This window comes from Oncorhynchus mykiss, chromosome 9 (assembly GCF_013265735.2).
Source record: "Oncorhynchus mykiss isolate Arlee chromosome 9, USDA_OmykA_1.1, whole genome shotgun sequence".
Classification (NCBI taxonomy): domain Eukaryota; kingdom Metazoa; phylum Chordata; class Actinopteri; order Salmoniformes; family Salmonidae; genus Oncorhynchus; species Oncorhynchus mykiss.
This window is the reverse complement of record NC_048573.1, coordinates 915,185-933,782: the sequence shown is the minus strand read 5'-3', so window position 1 is coordinate 933,782 and position 18,598 is coordinate 915,185. Positions and strand designations below refer to the sequence as shown.

General features: G+C 41.7%; 1 protein-coding gene across 1 annotated transcript in view; it reads right to left on the bottom strand.

Moving 5' to 3' along the window:
* Positions 1-16,231, bottom strand: part of LOC110518852 (ephrin type-B receptor 4b) — a 61,808-nt gene extending 45,577 nt beyond the window's left edge. The window contains 1 exon segment of the mRNA XM_036987008.1: positions 15,222-16,231. Coding sequence (XP_036842903.1) covers positions 15,222-15,312 — 91 coding nt within the window. The 5' untranslated portion in view covers positions 15,313-16,231.
* Positions 16,232-18,598: the final 2,367 nt, after the last annotated feature.

Below are 18,598 nucleotides of genomic sequence, written 5' to 3'. Positions count from 1 at the left end.
GGAACAGGGTTGTCTACCCCAGACATCAGTAAAACTAACACTACAGGAACAGGGTTGTCTACCCCAGACATCAGTAGAACTAACACTACAGGAACAGGGTTGTCTACCCCAGACATCAGTAGAACTAACACTACAGGAACAGGGTTGTCTACCCCAGACATCAGTAGAACTAACACTACAGGAACAGGGTTGTCTACCCCAGACATCAGTAGAACTAACAGTACAGGAACAGGGTTGTCTACCCCAGACATCAGTAGAACTAACACTACAGGAACAGGGTTGTCTACCCCAGACATCAGTAGAACTAACACTACAGGAACAGGGTTGTCTACCCCAGACATCAGTAGAACTAACCCTACAGGAACAGGGTTGTCTACCCCAGACATCAGTAGAACTAACCCTACAGGAACAGGGTTGTCTACCCCAGACATCAGTAGAACTAACACTACAGGAACAGGGTTGTCTACCCCAGACATCAGTAGAACTAACACTACAGGAACAGGGTTGTCTACCCCAGACATCAGTAGAACTAACACTACAGGAACAGGGTTGTCTACCCCAGACATCAGTAAAACTAACACTACAGGAACAGGGTTGTCTACCCCAGACATCAGTAGAACTAACCCTACAGGAACAGGGTTGTCTACCCCAGACATCAGTAGAACTAACACTACAGGAACAGGGTTGTCTACCCCAGACATCAGTAGAACTAACACTACAGGAACAGGGTTGTCTACCCCAGACATCAGTAGAACTAACACTACAGGAACAGGGTTGTCTACCCCAGACATCAGTAGAACTAACACTACAGCAACAGGGTTGTCTACCCCAGACATCAGTAGAACTAACACTACAGGAACAGGGTTGTCTACCCCAGACATCAGTAGAACTAACACTACAGGAACAGGGCTGTCTATCCCAGACATCAGTAGAACTAACACTACAGGAACAGGGTTGTCTACCCCAGACATCAGTAGAACTAACCCTACAGGAACAGGGTTGTCTACCCCAGACATCAGTAGAACTAACCCTACAGGAACAGGGTTGTCTACCCCAGACATCAGTAGAACTAACCCTACAGGAACAGGATTGTCTACCCCAGACATCAGTAGAACTAACACTACAGGAACAGGGTTGTCTACCCCAGACATCAGTAGAACTAACACTACAGGAACAGGGTTGTCTACCCCAGACATCAGTAGAACTAACACTACAGGAACAGGGTTGTCTACCCCAGACATCAGTAAAACTAACACTACAGGAACAGGATTGTCTACCCCAGACATCAGTAGAACTAACACTACAGGAACAGGGTTGTCTACCCCAGACATCAGTAGAACTAACACTACAGGAACAGGGCTGTCTACCCCAGACATCAGTAGAACTAACACTACAGGAACAGGGTTGTCTACCCCAGACATCAGTAAAACTAACACTACAGGAACAGGATTGTCTACCCCAGACATCAGTAGAACTAACACTACAGGAACAGGGTTGTCTACCCCAGACATCAGTAGAACTAACCCTACAGGAACAGGGTTGTCTACCCCAGACATCAGTAGAACTAACAGCTCTATCCTACGGCTCCAGCTGCCATTAGAAATATCTCCCTCCTTTTCTCAAATTCCCTCTTCCCCCCCTTTATGAAACTCTTCCTCTTCTGAAATTCCCTCTTCCCCCTTATGAAACTCTTCTTCCTCTTCTCAAATTCCCTCTTCCCCCCTTAATGAAACTCTTCCTCTTCTGAAATTCCCTCTTCCCCCTTATGAAACTCTTCTTCCTCTTCTCAAATTCCCTCTTTCCCCCCTTATGAAACTCTTCCTCCTCTTCTGAAATTCCCTCTTCGCCCCTTATGAAACTCTTCCTCCTCTTCTCAAATTCCCTCTTCCCCCTTATGAAACTCTTCCTCCTCTTCTCAAATTCCCTCTCCCCCCCTTTGTGAAACTCTCCCTCCTTCTTCTAACTTCACTCACTTTCTTACAAATTCCCATCTCTCTCACACACACACACACACACACACACACACACACACACACACACACACACACACACACACACACACACACACACACACACACACACACACACACACACACACACACACAGTAAAGCAACACAGACTATAAAGTGTTGTTTGTCATGTGGTCACCAGACGTCCAGACCCATAAAGCAACACGGCATAACGTCCTCATCAGCAACACCAGACACACAGAGAGACATTCAGTCAGTCAGTTTTCTTAAAACATGTATTATGGATGATATTATTTAGTTTTCTTTACTATGTTAAATTAGAGAACGTCTCCCTCTCAGTTTTCCGTATCATTCCTGCTCTGCTACAGAGTGGAACACTTTCCCTGACACATTGTAATTACACACACACACACACACACACAGACACACACACAGAGAGAGAGAGAGAGAGAAATCTGCAATTACCCTCGTAGTTTAATCAAGCAGAGAATTAGAGAGTGTACAACGTGAAACAGAATTAACAACAAAAAACAGAGCAAACTAGAATGCTATTTGGCCCCAAACAGAGAGTACACCGTGACAGAATACCTGACCACTGTGACTGACCCAAATTTAAGGAAAGCTTTGACTATGTACAGACTCAGTGAGCATAGCCTTGCTATTGAGAAAGGCCACCATAGGCAGACATGGCTCTCAAGAGAAGACAGGCTATGTGCACACTGCCAACAAAATGAGGTGGAAACTGAGCTGCACTTCCTAACCTCCTGCCTAATGTATGACCATATTAGAGAGACATATTTCCCTCAGATTACACAGATCCACAAAGAATTAGAAAACAAACCCAATCTTGATAAACTCTCATATCTACTGGGTAAAATACCACAGTGTTTAATCACAGCAGCAAGATTTGTGACCTGTTGCCACAAGAAAAGGGCAACCAGAGAAGAACAAACACCGTTGTAAATACAACCCATATTTATGTTTATTTATTTTCCCTTTTGTACTTTAACTATTTGCACATCATTACAACACTGTATATAGATATTTATTTATAATGTCTTTATTCTTTTGGAATGTAATGTTTACTGTTAATTTTTATTTTTTATTACACTTTTGTATATTATCTACCTCACTTGCTTTGGCAATGTTAACACATGTTTCCCATGCCAATAAAGCCCCTTGAATTGAATTGAGAGGAGTCGACAGAGCGTAACCGACGTGAATTCCTCAGGTTCACACACTTAACAAGATCCTTGACCTACCAACACCACACAATCACACACTCACACTCACACACATACACTCACACACACACAAGCTCTTAATGTGAGTCTGTCTGATAAAACTAATCCCTGCTTTAAAACAGACTGAGAAGAGTTGAAAGGAGAGGGGGAGAGGAGAGGAGAGGAGAGGAGACGAGACGAGACGAGACGGGACGAGACGAGAGGAGAGGAGAGGAGAGGAGAGGAGAGGAGAGGAGAGGAGAGGAGAGGAGAGGAGAGGAGAGGAGAGGAGAGGAGAGGAGAGGAGAGGAGAGGAGGAGATGGTAGGGGGAGGAGTAAGAAAAGGAAGGAAAGAGGGAGATGTAGTTGAGATGAAGGACAGTAGAAGAAGACAGTAGAAGAAGTCTGTAGAAGAAGACAGTAGAAGAATACTGTAGAAGAATACTGTAGAAGAAGACAGTGGAAGAAGACTGTAGAAGAAGACAGTAGAATAAGACAGTAGAAGAAGACTGTAGAAGAATACTGTAGAAGAAGACAGTGGAAGAAGACTGTAGAAGAAGACAGTAGAATAAGACAGTAGAAGAAGACAGTAGAAGAATACTGTAGAAGAAGACTGTAGAAGAAGACAGTGGAAGAAGACTGTAGAAGAAGACAGTAGAATAAGACAGTAGAAGAAGACTGTAGAAGAATACTGTAGAAGAAGACAGTGGAAGAAGACTGTAGAAGAAGACAGTAGAATAAGACTGTAGAAGAAGACTGTAGAAGAACACTACAGAAGAAGACTGTAGAAGAAGACTGTAGAAGAATACTGTAGAAGAAGACTACAGAATAAAACTGAAGAAGAAGACAGTAGAAGAAGACTGGGGAAGAAGACTGTAGAAGAAGACTGTAGAAGAATACTGTAGAAGAAGACTACAGAATAAAACTGAAGAAGAAGACAGTAGAAGAAGACTGGGGAAGAAGACTGTAGAAGAATACTGTAGAAGAAGACTACAGAATAAAACTGAAGAAGAAGACAGTAGAAGAAGACTGGGGAAGAAGACTGTAGAAGAAGACTGTAGAAGAAGACTGTAGAAGAAGACTGGGGAAGAAGACTGTAGAAGAAGACTGGGGAAGAAGACTGTAGAAGAAGACTGTAGAAGAAGACTACAGAATAAAACTGAAGAAGAAGACAGTAGAAGAAGACTGGGGAAGAAGACTGTAGAAGAAGACTGTAGAAGAAGACAGTAGAATAAGACTGTAGAAGAAGACAGTGGAAGAATACTGTAAAAGAAGACTGTAGAAGAAGACTGTAGAAGAAGACAGTAGAATAAGACAGTGGAAGAAGACTGTAGAAGAATACTGTAGAAGAAGACAGTGGAAGAAGACTGTAGAAGAATACTGTAGAAGAAGACAGTGGAAGAAGACTGGGGAAGAAGACTGTAGAAGAAGACTGTAGAAGAAGACTGTAAAAGAAGACTGTAGAAGAAGACTGTAGAAGAAGACTACAGAATAAAACTGAAGAAGAAGACAGTAGAAGAAGACTGGGGAAGAAGACTGTAGAAGAAGACTGTAGAAGAAGACTACAGAATACAACTGAAGAAGAAGACAGTAGAAGAAGACAGTAGAAGAAGACTGGGGAAGAAGACTGTAGAAGAAGACTGTAGAAGAAGACAGTAGAAGAAGACTGTAGAAGAAGACTGTAGAAGAAGACTAGAATAAGACTGTAGAAGAAGACTACAGAATAAAACTGAAGAAGAAGACAGTAGAAGAAGACTGGGGAAGAAGACTGTAGAAGAAGACTGTAGAAGAAAACTGTAGAAGAAGACTACAGAATAAGACTGTAGAAGAAGACAGTAGAAGAAGACAGTAGAAGAAGACTGGGGAAGAAGACTGTAGAAGAAGACTACAGAATAAGACTGTAGAAGAAGACATTGGATGAAGACTGTAGAAGAAGACTGTAGAAGAAGACAGTAGAAGAAGACTGTAGAAGAAGACTGTAGAAGAAGACTAGAATAAGACTGTAGAAGAAGACTGGGGAAGAAGACTGTAGAAGAAGACAGTAGAATAAGACTACAGAATAAGACTGTGGAAGAAGACAGTAGAAGAAGACTACAGAATAAGACTGTAGAAGAAGACATTGGATGAAGACTGTAGAAGAAGACTGTAGAAGAAGACAGTAGAAGAAGACTGTAGAAGAAGACTGTAGAAGAAGACTAGAATAAGACTGTAGAAGAAGACTGGGGAAGAAGACTGTAGAAGAAGACAGTAGAATAAGACTACAGAATAAGACTGTGGAAGAAGACATTGGATGAAGACTGTAGAAGAAGACAGTGGAAGAAGACTGTAGAAGAAGACTGGAATAAAACATTTTTTAGATGTGATTTATTAGGATCCCCATTAGCCGACGCCAATGGAAACAGCTAGTCTTACTGGGGGTCCGACACATAACGAAAACGACATTACAGACTAAATACTTTTTACATACATTTCAAAACATTAGACAGTGGAAGAAGACAGTGGAAGAAGATAGTAGAAGAAGACAGTGGAAGAAGACTGTAGAAGAAGACAGTGGAAGAAGACTGTAGAAGAAGACAGTGGAAGAAGACAGTGGAAGAAGACTGTAGAAGAAGACAGTGGAAGAATACTGTGGAAGAAGACCATGGAAGAAGACTGGGGAAGAAGACTGTAGAAGAAGACAGTGGAAGAAGACTGTAGAAGAAGACTGTGGAAGAATACGGTGGAAGAAGACAGTAGAAGAAGACAGTAGAAGACTGTGGAAGAAGACAGTGGAAGAAGACAGTAGAAGCCTGTGGAAGAAGACAGTAGAAGACTGTGGAAGAAGAAAGTAGAAGAAGACAGTAGAAGAAGACAGTAGAAGACTGTGGAAGAAGACAGTAGAAGAAGACAGTAGAAGACTGTGGAAGAAGACAGTAGAAGAAGACAGTAGAAGAAGACAGTAGAAGACTGTGGAAGAAGACAGTAGAAGAAGACTGTGGAAGAAGCCAGTAGAAGAAGACAGTAGAAGACTGTGGAAGAAGACAGTAGAAGAAGACAGTAGAAGCCTGTTGAAGAAGACAGTAGAAGACTGTGGAAGAAGACAGCAGAAGCCTGTGGAAGAAGACAGTAGAAGCCTGTGGAAGAAGACAGTAGAAGACTGTGGAAGAAGACAGTAGAAGACTGTGGAAGAAGACAGTAGAAGAAGACAGTAGAAGAAGACAGTAGAAGACTGTGGAAGAATACAGTAGAAGACTGTGGAAGAAGACAGTAGAAGACTGTGGAAGAAGACAGTAGAAGACTGTGGAAGAGGACAGTAGAAGAAGACAGTAGAAGAAGACAGTAGAAGACTGTGGAAGAAGACAGTAGAAGAAGACAGTAGAAGACTGTGGAAGAAGACAGTAGAAGAAGACAGTAGAAGACTGTGGAAGAAGACAGTAGAAGAAGACAGTAGAAGAAGACAGTAGAAGACTGTGGAAGAAGACAGTAGAAGAAGACTGTGGAAGAAGACAGTAGAAGAAGACAGTGGAAGAAGACAGTAGAAGACTGTGGAAGAAGACAGTAGAAGAAGACAGTAGAAGAAGACAGTAGAAGAAGACTGTGGAAGAAGACAGTAGAAGACTGTGGAAGAAGACAGTAGAAGAAGACAGTAGAAGAAGTCAGTAGAAGACTGCAGAAGAAGATAGTAGAAGAAGACAGTAGAAGAAGACAGTAGAAGACTGTGGAAGAAGACAGTAGAAGAAGTCAGTAGAAGACAGTAGAAGAAGACAGTAGAAGAAGACAGTAGAAGAAGACTGTGGAAGGAGACAGTAGAAGAAGACTGTGGAAGAAGACAGTAGAAGAAGACAGTAGAAGAAGACAGTAGAATACTGTGGAAGAAGACAGTAGAAGAAGACAGTAGAAGACAGTAGAAGAAGACAGTAGAAGACTGTGGAAGAAGACAGTAGAAGAAGACAATAGAAGACTGTGGAAGAAGACAGTAGAAGAAGACAGTAGAAGAAGACAGTAGAAGAAGACAGTAGAAGACAGTAGAAGAAGACAGTAGAAGACTGTGGAAGAAGACAGTAGAAGAAGACAGTAGAAGACTGTGGAAGAAGACAGTAGAAGAAGACTGTGGAAGAAGACAGTAGAAGAAGACTGTGGAAGAAGACAGTAGAAGAAGACAGTAGAAGACTGTGGAAGAAGACAGTAGAAGAGGACAGTAGTAGAAGACTGTGGAAGAAGTTTCTACATGCATACATTTTAGATGTTTCTACAAGCTTTATAAAGCTTCCAAAAGAGGGACTTCATCTTGAAGGAGTCAGAGAGGGATTAGGAAAACCACAGAAAACTTCCTAACATCAGACGACTGCTTTCTGCTGTTTAAACCACGAGAGACACAGTCACTCACATGTTTACACAACACACATTTAACAACCGCACTGATGGAATCAACACTCAGAAGAGGAGGAAGGGGGAGGAGGGGAGGAAGGAGGAGGGAGGAAGAAGGGAGGGAGGAAGAAGGGAGAGAGGAGGGGAGGGGAGGGGAGGAAGGAGGGATGGAGGGAGGGAGGGAGGAAGAAGGGGGAGGAGGGGAGGAAGAAGGAGGGGAGGAGGGAACGAAGAAGGGAGAGAGGAGGGGAGGAAGGAGGGAGGGAGGAAGAAGGAGGGAGGAGGGGAGGAAGAAGGGATGGAAGAAAGGAGAGAGGAGGGGAGGAAGAAGGAGGGTAGGAAGAAGGAGGGAGGAGGGGAGGAAGAAGGGAGGGAAGAAAGGAGAGAGGAGGAGAGGAAGAAGGAGGGAGGAGGGGAGGAAGAAGGAGGGAGGAAGAGGGGAGGGGAGGAAGAAGGAGGAAGGAGGGGAGGAAGAAGGGAGGGAGGAGGGAAGAAAGGAGGGAGGAGGAAGAAGGGAAGGAAGAAAGGAGGGAGGAGGGGAGGAAGAAGGAAGGGAAGAAAAGACGAGGAAGAAAGGGAGAAACAGAAGGCAGGGTGGTGATGTTGTGAGGATGAGACAGAATAAAGGAGGAAGGAGATTATACAGTGAATGTATATTACACACAGCGCATTCGGAAAGAATTCAGACCCCATGACTTTATTTTGTTTGTTACGTTACAGACTTATTATAAAATGGATTAACTTGTTTCCCCTCCCGCCTCCCCCCAATCAATCTACACAATACCCCATAATGACTAAATACCCCATAATGACTCAATACCCCATAATGACTCAATGCCCCATAATGACTCAATACCCCATAATGACTCAATACCTCATAATGACTCACTACCCCATAATGACACAATACCCCATAATGACTCAATACCCCATGATGACTCAATACCCCATAATGACTCAATACCTCATAATGACTCACTACCCCATAATGTCTCAATACCCCATAATGACTCAATACCTCATAATGACTCAATACCCCATAATGACACACTACCCCATAATGATGCAATACCCCATAATGACACAATACCCCATAATGACTCAATACCCCATAATGACTCAATAGCCCATAATGACACAATACCCCATAATGACTCAATACCCCATAATGACACAAAACCCCACAATGACTCAATGCCCCATAATGACACAATACCCCATAATGACTCAATACCCCATAATGACTCAATGCCCCATAATGACACAATACCCCATAATGACTCAATACCCCATAATGAATCAATACCCCATAATGACTCAATACCCCGTAATGACTCACTATCCCATAATGACACAATACCCCATAATGACTCAATACCCCATAATGACCCAATACCCCATAATGACTCAATAGCCCATAATGACACACTACCCCATAATGACTCAATACCCCATAATGACTCAATACCCCATAATGACTCAATACCCCGTAATGACACACTATCCCATAATGACTCAATACCCCATAATGACTCAATACCTTATAATGACTCAATAGCCCATAATGATACAATACCCCATAATGACACACTACCCCATAATGACTCAATACCCCATAATGACTCAATACCCCATAATGACACAATACCCCATAATGACTCAATACCCCCATAATGACATACGTTTTTTGGATGTAGTTTAGATGTAGTTTGGATGTAGTTTAGGTGTAGTTTAGGTGTAGTTTGACATAGTTTAGGTGTAGTTTGGGTGTAGTTTGGATTTAGTTTAGATGTAGTTTGGATATAGTTTAGATGTAGTTTGGATATAGTTTGGGTGTAGTTTAGGTGTAGTTTGGATATAGTTTGGGTGAAGTTTGGATATAGTTTAGATGTAGTTTAGATATAGTTTAGGTGTAGTTTGGATGTAGTTTAGGTGTAGTTTGGATGTAGTTTAGATGTAGTTTGGATATAGTTTAGATGTAGTTTGGATATAGTCTAGGTGTTGTTTAGGTGTAGTTTGGATATAGTTTGGGTGTAGTTTGGAGAGAGTTTAGATGTAGTTTGGTTAAAGTTTGGGTGTAGTTTGGATAGAGTTTAGATGTAGTTTGGATATAGTTTAGGTGTAGTTTGGATGTAGTTTGACATAGTTTAGGTGTACTTTGGATATAGTTTAGCTGTAGTTTGGATATAGTTTAGGTGTAGTTTGACATAGTTTAGGTGTAGTTTGGATATAGTTTAGCTGTAGTTTGGATATAGTTTAGGTGTAGTTTAGGTGTAGTTTGGATATAGTTTATGTGTAGTTTGGATATAGTTTAGGTGTAGTTTGGATATAGTTTATGTCACGGCTTCCACCAAAGTCGTTTCCTCTCCTTGTTCGGGCGGTGTTCGGCGGTCGGCGTCACCGGTCTTCTTGCCATCATCATTTTCCATTTGTTTTGTCTTGTTTTCTTACACACCTGGTTTCCATTTCCCTCATTAATTGTTGTGTATTTAACCCTCTGCTCCCCCCATGTCCATGTGTGGAATTGTTTGTTTGTTAAGTGCTTGTGCGCTATGTTACTGGTGCGTGTCAGGTTTTGTACCCATGTAGGTTCTTTTTGTATTGCCGTGGGTTTTGTATTAAACTGCTCCAGCTATTACCTATCTCTGCTCTCCTGCGTCTGACTTCACTGCCACCAGTTACGCAACCCTTACAGTTTAGGTGTAATTTGGTTATAGTTTAGGTGTAGTTTGGATATAGTTTAGGTGTAGTTTGGGTGTAGTTTGGATATAGTTTAGATTGGATATAGTTTGACATAGTTTAGCTGTAGTTTGGGTGTAGTTTGGATATAGTTTAGGTGTAGTTCAGATAAAGTTTGACATAGTTTAGCTGTAGTTTGGATATAGTTTAGGTGTAGTTTGATATAGTTTAGGTGTAGTTTAGATAAAGTTTGACATAGTTTAGCTGTAGTTTGGGTGTAGTTTGGATTAGAGGTCGACCGATTAATCGGACTGGACCGATTAATTAGGGCCGCTTTCATAACAATCGGAAATCTGTATTTTTGGGCGCCGATTTGCCAATTTAAAAAAAAAACGTTATTATATATTTGTTTTTTTTATATATACCTTTATTTAACCAGGCAAGTCAGTTAGGAACACATTCTTATTTTCAATGACGGCCTAGGAACAGTGGGTTAACTGCCTTGTTCAGGGGCAGAACAACAGATTTTCACCTTGTCAGCTCGGGGGATCCAATCTTGCAACCTTACAGTTAACTAGTCCAACGCAATAACGACCTGCCTCTCTCTCGTCGCACTCCACAAGGAGACTACCTGTTACGCGAATGCAGTAAGCCAAGGTAAGTTCCTAGCTAGCATTAAACTTATCTTATAAAAAACAATCAATCATAATCACAAGTTAACTACACATGGTTGAGGATATTACTAGATGTTATCTAGCATGTCCTGCATTGCATATAATCTGACTGAGCATACAAGTATCTGACTGAGCGTTGGTAGGCAGAAGCAGGCGCGTAAACATTAATTCAAACAGCCCTTTCGTGTGTTTTGCCAGCAGCTCTTCGTTGTGCGTCAAGCATTGCGCTGTTTATGACTTCAAGCCTATCAACTTGCGAGATGAGGCTGGTGTAACCGAAGTGAAATGGCTAGCTAGTTAGCGCGCGCTAATAGCGTTTCAAACGTCACTCGCTCTGAGCCTTGCAGTAGTTGTTTCCCTTGCTCTGCATGGGTAACGCTGCTTCGAGGGTGGCTGTTGTCGTTGTGTTCCTGGTTCGAGCCCAGGGAGGAGCGAGGAGAGGGACGGAAGCTAATAGTCAAAGGTTAATGAAATACAAATGGTATAGAGGGAAATAGTCCTATAATTCCTATAATAACTACAACCTAAAACTTCTTACCTGGGAATATTGAAGACTCATGTTAAAAGGAACCACCAGCTTTCATATGTTCTCATGTTCTGAGCAAGGAACTGAAACGTTAGCTTTTTTACATAGCACATATTGCACTTTTACTTTCTTCCTCAACACTTTATTTTTGCATTATTTAAACCAAATTGAACATGATTCATTATTTACTTGAGGCTAAATTGATTTTATTGATATATTATATTAAGTTAAAATAAGTGTTCATTCAGTATCGTTGTAATTGTCATTATTACAAATAAATAAATACAAATCGGCCGATTAATTGGTATCGGCTTTTTTGGTCCTCCAATAATCGGTATCGGCGTTGAAAAATCATAATCGGTCGACCTCTAGTTTGGATATGGTTTAGGTGTAGTTTGATATAGTTTAGGTGTAGTTTAGATAAAGTTTGACATAGTTTAGCTGTAGTTTGAGTGTAGTTTAGCTGTAGTTTGGGTGGGCGATCATCAGCTGCGCAAGCTGAATGAGAAGCAGGGAGGAAATTACGTGCTCTTAAAATTGCTTATAACACTAATTATGTTTGTGATATTAAGATTCTACATAGACCTATTTAGGAAAAGTAAAATGAATCAAAAACATGGCAGAGCATTGAAGAAGGCCATTTGAAGGCCGAAACATCAATCATTTAAACTTGCTTAATAAAACGAAGATGTTTTAATGGCCCCTTTTCCTTTCCAATGAGTAATAAAAATAAGTCAACATGACGCTCTTGGCTCTTATTAGTGTTAGAGCCCTCTGTCCCTGGTCGCTCTGCAATCTACATACACAAACACACCAGGGTTTCCTTTAGCCTGTAATTGTCAGTGTGTGTGTGTGTGTAAGATGGCAGAGAAACCATTGACACTCAGTTCAGATGAAAAAGAAAGACTGAATTTATCAAAGATTCATGGGAGGAGGAGGAATGAGCTGGGGAGAGAGAGAAAGAGAGGGACAGAGAGGGAGGAAGAGAGAATGGGAGGAGGAATGAGCTGGTGAGAGAGAGAAAGAGGGGGACAGAGAGGGATGAAGAGAGAATGGGAGGAGGAGGAATGAGCTGGTGAGAGAGAGAAAGAGAGGGACAGAGAGGGAGGAAGAGAGAATGGGAGGAAGAGGAAAAAGCTGGGGAGAGAGAGAAAGATTGAGAGAATGGGAGGAAGAGGAATGAGCTGGGGGAGAGAGAGAAAGATTGGGACAAAGAGGGAGGAAGAGGAGAGGGACAGAGAGGGAGGAAGAAGAGACTTAAAAAGAAGAGAAAGAGAGGAAACCAAGAAGAGGAAGAGATTTCACAGTTGTCGTGAAGACCACACAGCAAGACCCCCTCTAAAGTTCAGACACACACAAACACACACAAAACACACACACACACACACAACACTGGTGTATATAGAGTTTATCTGGCTGATAATAATCAGGTTATTAGGATCATAATCAGGGAATTAGGATCATAATCAGGACAATAGGATCATAATCAGGATCATAATCAGGTTAATATGATCATAATCAGGTTATTAGGATCATTATCGGGTTATTAGAATCATAATCAGGTTAATAGGATCATAATCAGGTTAATAGGATCCTAATCAGGATCATAATGAGGTTAATGGGATCATAATCAGGTTAATAGGATCCTAATCAGGATCATAATCAGGTTAATAGGACCATAATTGGGCTATTAGGATCATAATCGGGCTATTAGGATTGTAATCAGGTTAATATGATCATAATCAGGATCATAATCAGGTTATTAGGATCACAATCAGGTTGTTAGGATCATAATCCGGTTAATAGGATCATAATCAGGTTAATATGGTCATAATCAGGTTATTAGGTTCATAATCAGGTTAATGGGATCATAATCAGGTTAATAGGATCCTAATCAGGATCATAATCAGGTTAATAGGATCATAATCGGGTTATTAGGATCATAATCAGGTTATTAGGATCGTAATCAGGTTAATATGATCATAATCAGGATCATAATCAGGTTGTTAGGATCATAATCAGGTTAATAGGATCATATTCAGGTTATTAGGATCATAATCAGGTTATTAGGATCATAATCAGGTTAATAGGATCATAATCAGGATCCTAATCAGGTTAATAGGATCATAATCAGGTTATTAGGATCATAATCAGGTTAATAGGATCATAATCAGGATCAAATCAGGTTAATAGGATCATAATCTTGATCCTAAACAGGTTAATATGATCATAATCAGATTAATATAATCATAATCAGGATCATAATCAGGTTAATAGGATCATAATCAGGTTATTAGGATCATAATCAGGTTAATATGATCATAATCAGGTTATTAGGATCATAATCTGGTTATTAGGATCATAATAAGGATCCTAAACAGGTTAATAGGATCACAATCAGATTAATAGGATCATAATCAGGTTAATAGAATCATAATCAGGATCATAATCAGGTTAATAGGATCATAATCAAGTTATTAGGATCATAATCTGGTTATTAGGATCATAATCAGGTTAATATAATCATAATCAGGATCCTAAACAGGTTAATAGGATCATAATCAGGTTATTAGGGTCATAATCAGGTTATTAGGATCATAATCAGGTTATTAGGGTCATAATCAGGTTATTATGATCATAATCAGGTTATTAGGGTCATAATCAGGTTAATAGGATCACAATCAGGTTAATAGGATCACAATCTGGGTAACAAAATATTGTTTCAGGAATGCTAATCTGATACATTACGTTTCTAACAACAGAAATTATTTCAGAAACAATCGGAGATGGTGGGTGACGAAATCCCCTTGTGCTTTTTAGGTGGAATGACCCAACAGGCCACCCACACACACACACACACACACACACACACACACGCACAATCAGATTAATAGGATCATAATCAGGTTAATAGAATCATAATCAGGATCATAATCAGGTTAATAGGATCATAATCAAGTTATTAGGATCATAATCTGGTTATTAGGATCATAATCAGGTTAATATAATCATAATCAGGATCCTAAACAGGTTAATAGGATCATAATCAGGTTATTAGGGTCATAATCAGGTTATTAGGATCATAATCAGGTTATTAGGGTCATAATCAGGTTATTATGATCATAATCAGGTTATTAGGGTCATAATCAGGTTAATAGGATCACAATCAGGTTAATAGGATCACAATCTGGGTAACAAAATATTGTTTCAGGAATGCTAATCTGATACATTACGTTTCTAACAACAGAAATTATTTCAGAAACAATCGGAGATGGTGGGTGACGAAATCCCCTTGTGCTTTTTAGGTGGAATGACCCAACAGGCCACCCACACACACACACACACACACACACACACGCACACACACACACACACACACACACACACACACACACACACACACACACACACACACACACACACACACCTTGGGTATTATGCCTATTGTCTTTTATAGCTGCCGGTCTGCCTGTCTGAAACCTCAATCAGTTTCACAGTAATCAACATCTCGAATCCTACTTCATGGTTTCTCCCTGATCACAGACTGTCTCCATGTGAAGCTTTGTGTCAACAAAAACAAAAAACTTTTTTTTAAATCATGTTGGTCCTCAAATTTAAATCAAATTAACTACCCTAGTTAGCCCATGTCTCACAATAAATGTTCTAAGTAAGTGTGGAGAGAGAGAGAGAGATTCACAGTCTGTATATTAATAAAACAAAAACACAACATGGCACAAAACCATTGATCAAATATTAGTTTTATAGATTTTTTTTTTGTTTAAATTAAACTTCTTCACGTACCTTCCTCTGCCATACAAGGTGACAAAACCAGCTCGATCAGCACGAGCCACAACACGGTCACGGTGCTCCAATTGCCCCCGCGCCGCTCCATACCGGCCAGGTACTCCCGTTACTCTCCTGGATTATTGATCACCGATCAGAACCTCTGTCCCGGTGGGGTGTCAGCTAGGTCCAGTGTCGGCACGCCGCGCCACCCACATCAGTCACGAAAAGCAGTTAACTCGGTCTCCGCGAGGTCAGCAGTCATCATCAACAACCGGTCATATTCCCTCTTTTATCCGTAGTTTTTTTGTTTTTTTAAGGTTAGCGTTAATTATTTAACCTACCGCCAAAAACGCTGAAGTCCCCAGGATCAAAGCAAAAGTCAAAACAAGTTTATAATCCCACCTGAAACTCCTCCTTGTTCCTCCGCTATCCACTGTGTCCTCATTTCCTCTGAGCCCGGAGAGAGGGGTATGGAGGGGTATGGGGGATAGGAGAAAGAACAGAGACTACATGAGCTAGTGTTCCCCTCCCTGTGGCCGGGCTGAGGCTGCTGTCTGCCGGGTAGTTTAGTAACTGGAGCCCGGGGAATTCACACGATCCAGGACCAGAGACCAAAGAGACGAGGCATAGCCCGCTACACACTTACCTCGCAAACACACACTATTTCACACACACACAAACACAAACACACACACACACACACACACACACACACACACACACACACACACACACACACACACCGCCCGTTCTCTCTCTATCAACAACAGCATTCCAGTTGGAAATTAAATCCAGCGGTCAGTCTTTTCCCCTCTTTCGTTCGTTCTTTCTTTCTTTCTTTCTCTCTTTTCAAACGCTTCCCTAATATCCACGCATCGTCGCTATTTCTGAACGTTAAAACTATGACATAAACTATTCAACAGCGCGGCAGTGTATCGTTATAAATAACAAGATAATATATTCAGAAAGTGTGTCCGTAGCTCTCTGCTGCTGATCCTGACACGAGACACTAACTACTGCTGTTGTCCCGGAGCCCCTCCGTCTGCCAGATTCCACCCACACCCTGCTATTGGCCAGTCCATCTGTCGGTCAGCAAGGACCTGCATGACAATAGGGTGATATGAAGGACTGAGTGACATGAGAGAATTCAACGGAATGGTAGATTTTATAATGGGAAAAGTATGTCTCTCTCTCCCTCGTCCATTTTCTTTTTCTAACTTTACCCCCTATCCGTCTCTCTCCCCTTCTCTTCCCCTCTCAGTTCAGTTCAGAAGGCTTTATATTGGCGTTGAAGCACGTGTTTACATTGTAGAACCAAGTGAGAAAAAAACAACAAGTGAGAAGTGAGAAGAAACACAAAATAAGATCATCAAAAAAACATTACAGGTAATCAACATGTACAGTAACCATTCATAAAGACAGGTCAGGTAAACAACATGTACAGTAACCATTCATAAAGACAGGTCAGGTAATCAACATGTACAGTAACCATTCATAAAGACAGGTCAGGTAATCAACATGTTCAGTAAGCATTCATAAAGACAGGCCAGGTAATCAACATGTACAGTAAGCATTCATAAAGACAGGCCAGGTAATCAACATGTACAGTAACCATTCATAAAGACAGGTCAGGTAATCAACATGTACAGTAACCATTCATAAAGACAGGTCAGGTAATCAACATGTACAGTAACCATTCATAAAGACAGGTCAGGTAATCAATATGTACAGTAACCATTCATAAAGACAGGTCAGGTAATCAATATGTACAGTAACCATTCATAAAGACAGGTCAGGTAATCAATATGTACAGTAACCATTCATAAAGACAGGCCAGGTAATCAATATATACATGCTATATACAGGGGGTACCGGTACAGAGTCAATGTGGAGGCTATATACAGGGGGTACCGGTACAGAGTCAATGTGTCAATACAGGGGGTACCGGTACAGAGTCAATGTGGAGGCTATATACAGGGGGTACTGGTACAGAGTCAATGTGGAGGCTATATACAGTCTGGGTATATACAGGGGGGAACCGGTACAGAGTCAATGTGCGGGGCCACCGGTTAGTCGGGGTAATTGACGTAATGTGTACATGAATGTATAGTTAAAATGACTATGCATAGCTGATAAACAGAGAGTGAGGGGCGGGGGGTCCTACACTTGGCGCTCTGGTATCGCTTGCCATGCGGTAGCAGAGAGAACTGGGGTGGCTTGGGTCTTTGACCATTTTTAAGGCCTTCCTCTGACACCGCCTGGTGTAGAGGTCCTGGATGGCAGGTAACTTAGTCCCAGGGATGTACTGGGCCTTACGCACTACCCTCTGTAGTGCCTTGCGGTCGGAGGCCAAGTAGTTGCCGTACCAGGTAGTGATGCAACCAGTCAGAATGCTCTCGATGGTTCAGCTGTATAACCTTTTGAGGATCTGAGGACCAATGCCAAATCTTTTTAGTTTCCTGAGGGGGAATAGGTTTTGTCGTGCCCTTCTTCACGACTGTCTTGGTGTACTTGGACCATGTTAGTTTGTTGGTGATGTGGATACCAAGGAACTTGAAGCTCTCAACCTGCTCCACTACAGCCACGTTGATGAGAATGGGGGGCGTGTTCGGTCCTCCTTTTCCTGTAGTCCACAATCACCTTTGTCTTGCTCACATTGAGGTAGAGGTTGTTATCCTGGCACCACCCAGCCAGGTCTCTGACCACCTTCCTATAGGCTGTCTCATCGTTGTTGGTGATCAGGCCTACCACTGTTGCGTTGTCTGAAAACGTAATGATGGTGCTGGACTCGTGCCTGGCCATGCAGTCGTGGGTGAACAGGGAGTACAGTAGGAGACTGAGCACGCATCCCTGAGGGGTTCCAGTGTTGAGGATCAGCGTGGCAGATGTGTTGTTATCTCCCCTCACCACCTGGGGGTGGCCTGTCAGGAAGTTCAGGTCCAGATGCAGGGGAGGTGTTTCGTTCCAGGATCCTTAGCTTAGTGATGAGCTTTGAGGGCACTATGGTGTTGAACGCTGAGCTGTAGTCAATAAATAGCATTCTCACATAGGTGTTCCTTTTGTCCAGGTGGGAAAGGGCAGTGTGGAGTGGAATAGAGATTGAATCATCTGTGGATCTGTTGGGGCGCTATGTTGGGGCGCTATGCACCTGATCACATGACTGAACAGTAGTCCAAGTGAGATGAAATTAGGGCCTGTAGGACTTGCCTTGTTGATAGTGTTGTTAAGAAGGTAGAAACTAGGGCCTGCCTTGTTGATAGTGTTGTTAAGAAGGTAGAAACTAGGGCCTGTAGGACCTGCCTTGTTGATAGTGTTGTTAAGAAGGTAGAAACTAGGACCTGTAGGACCTGCCTTGTTGATAGTGTTAAGAAGGTAGAAACTAGGGCCTGTAG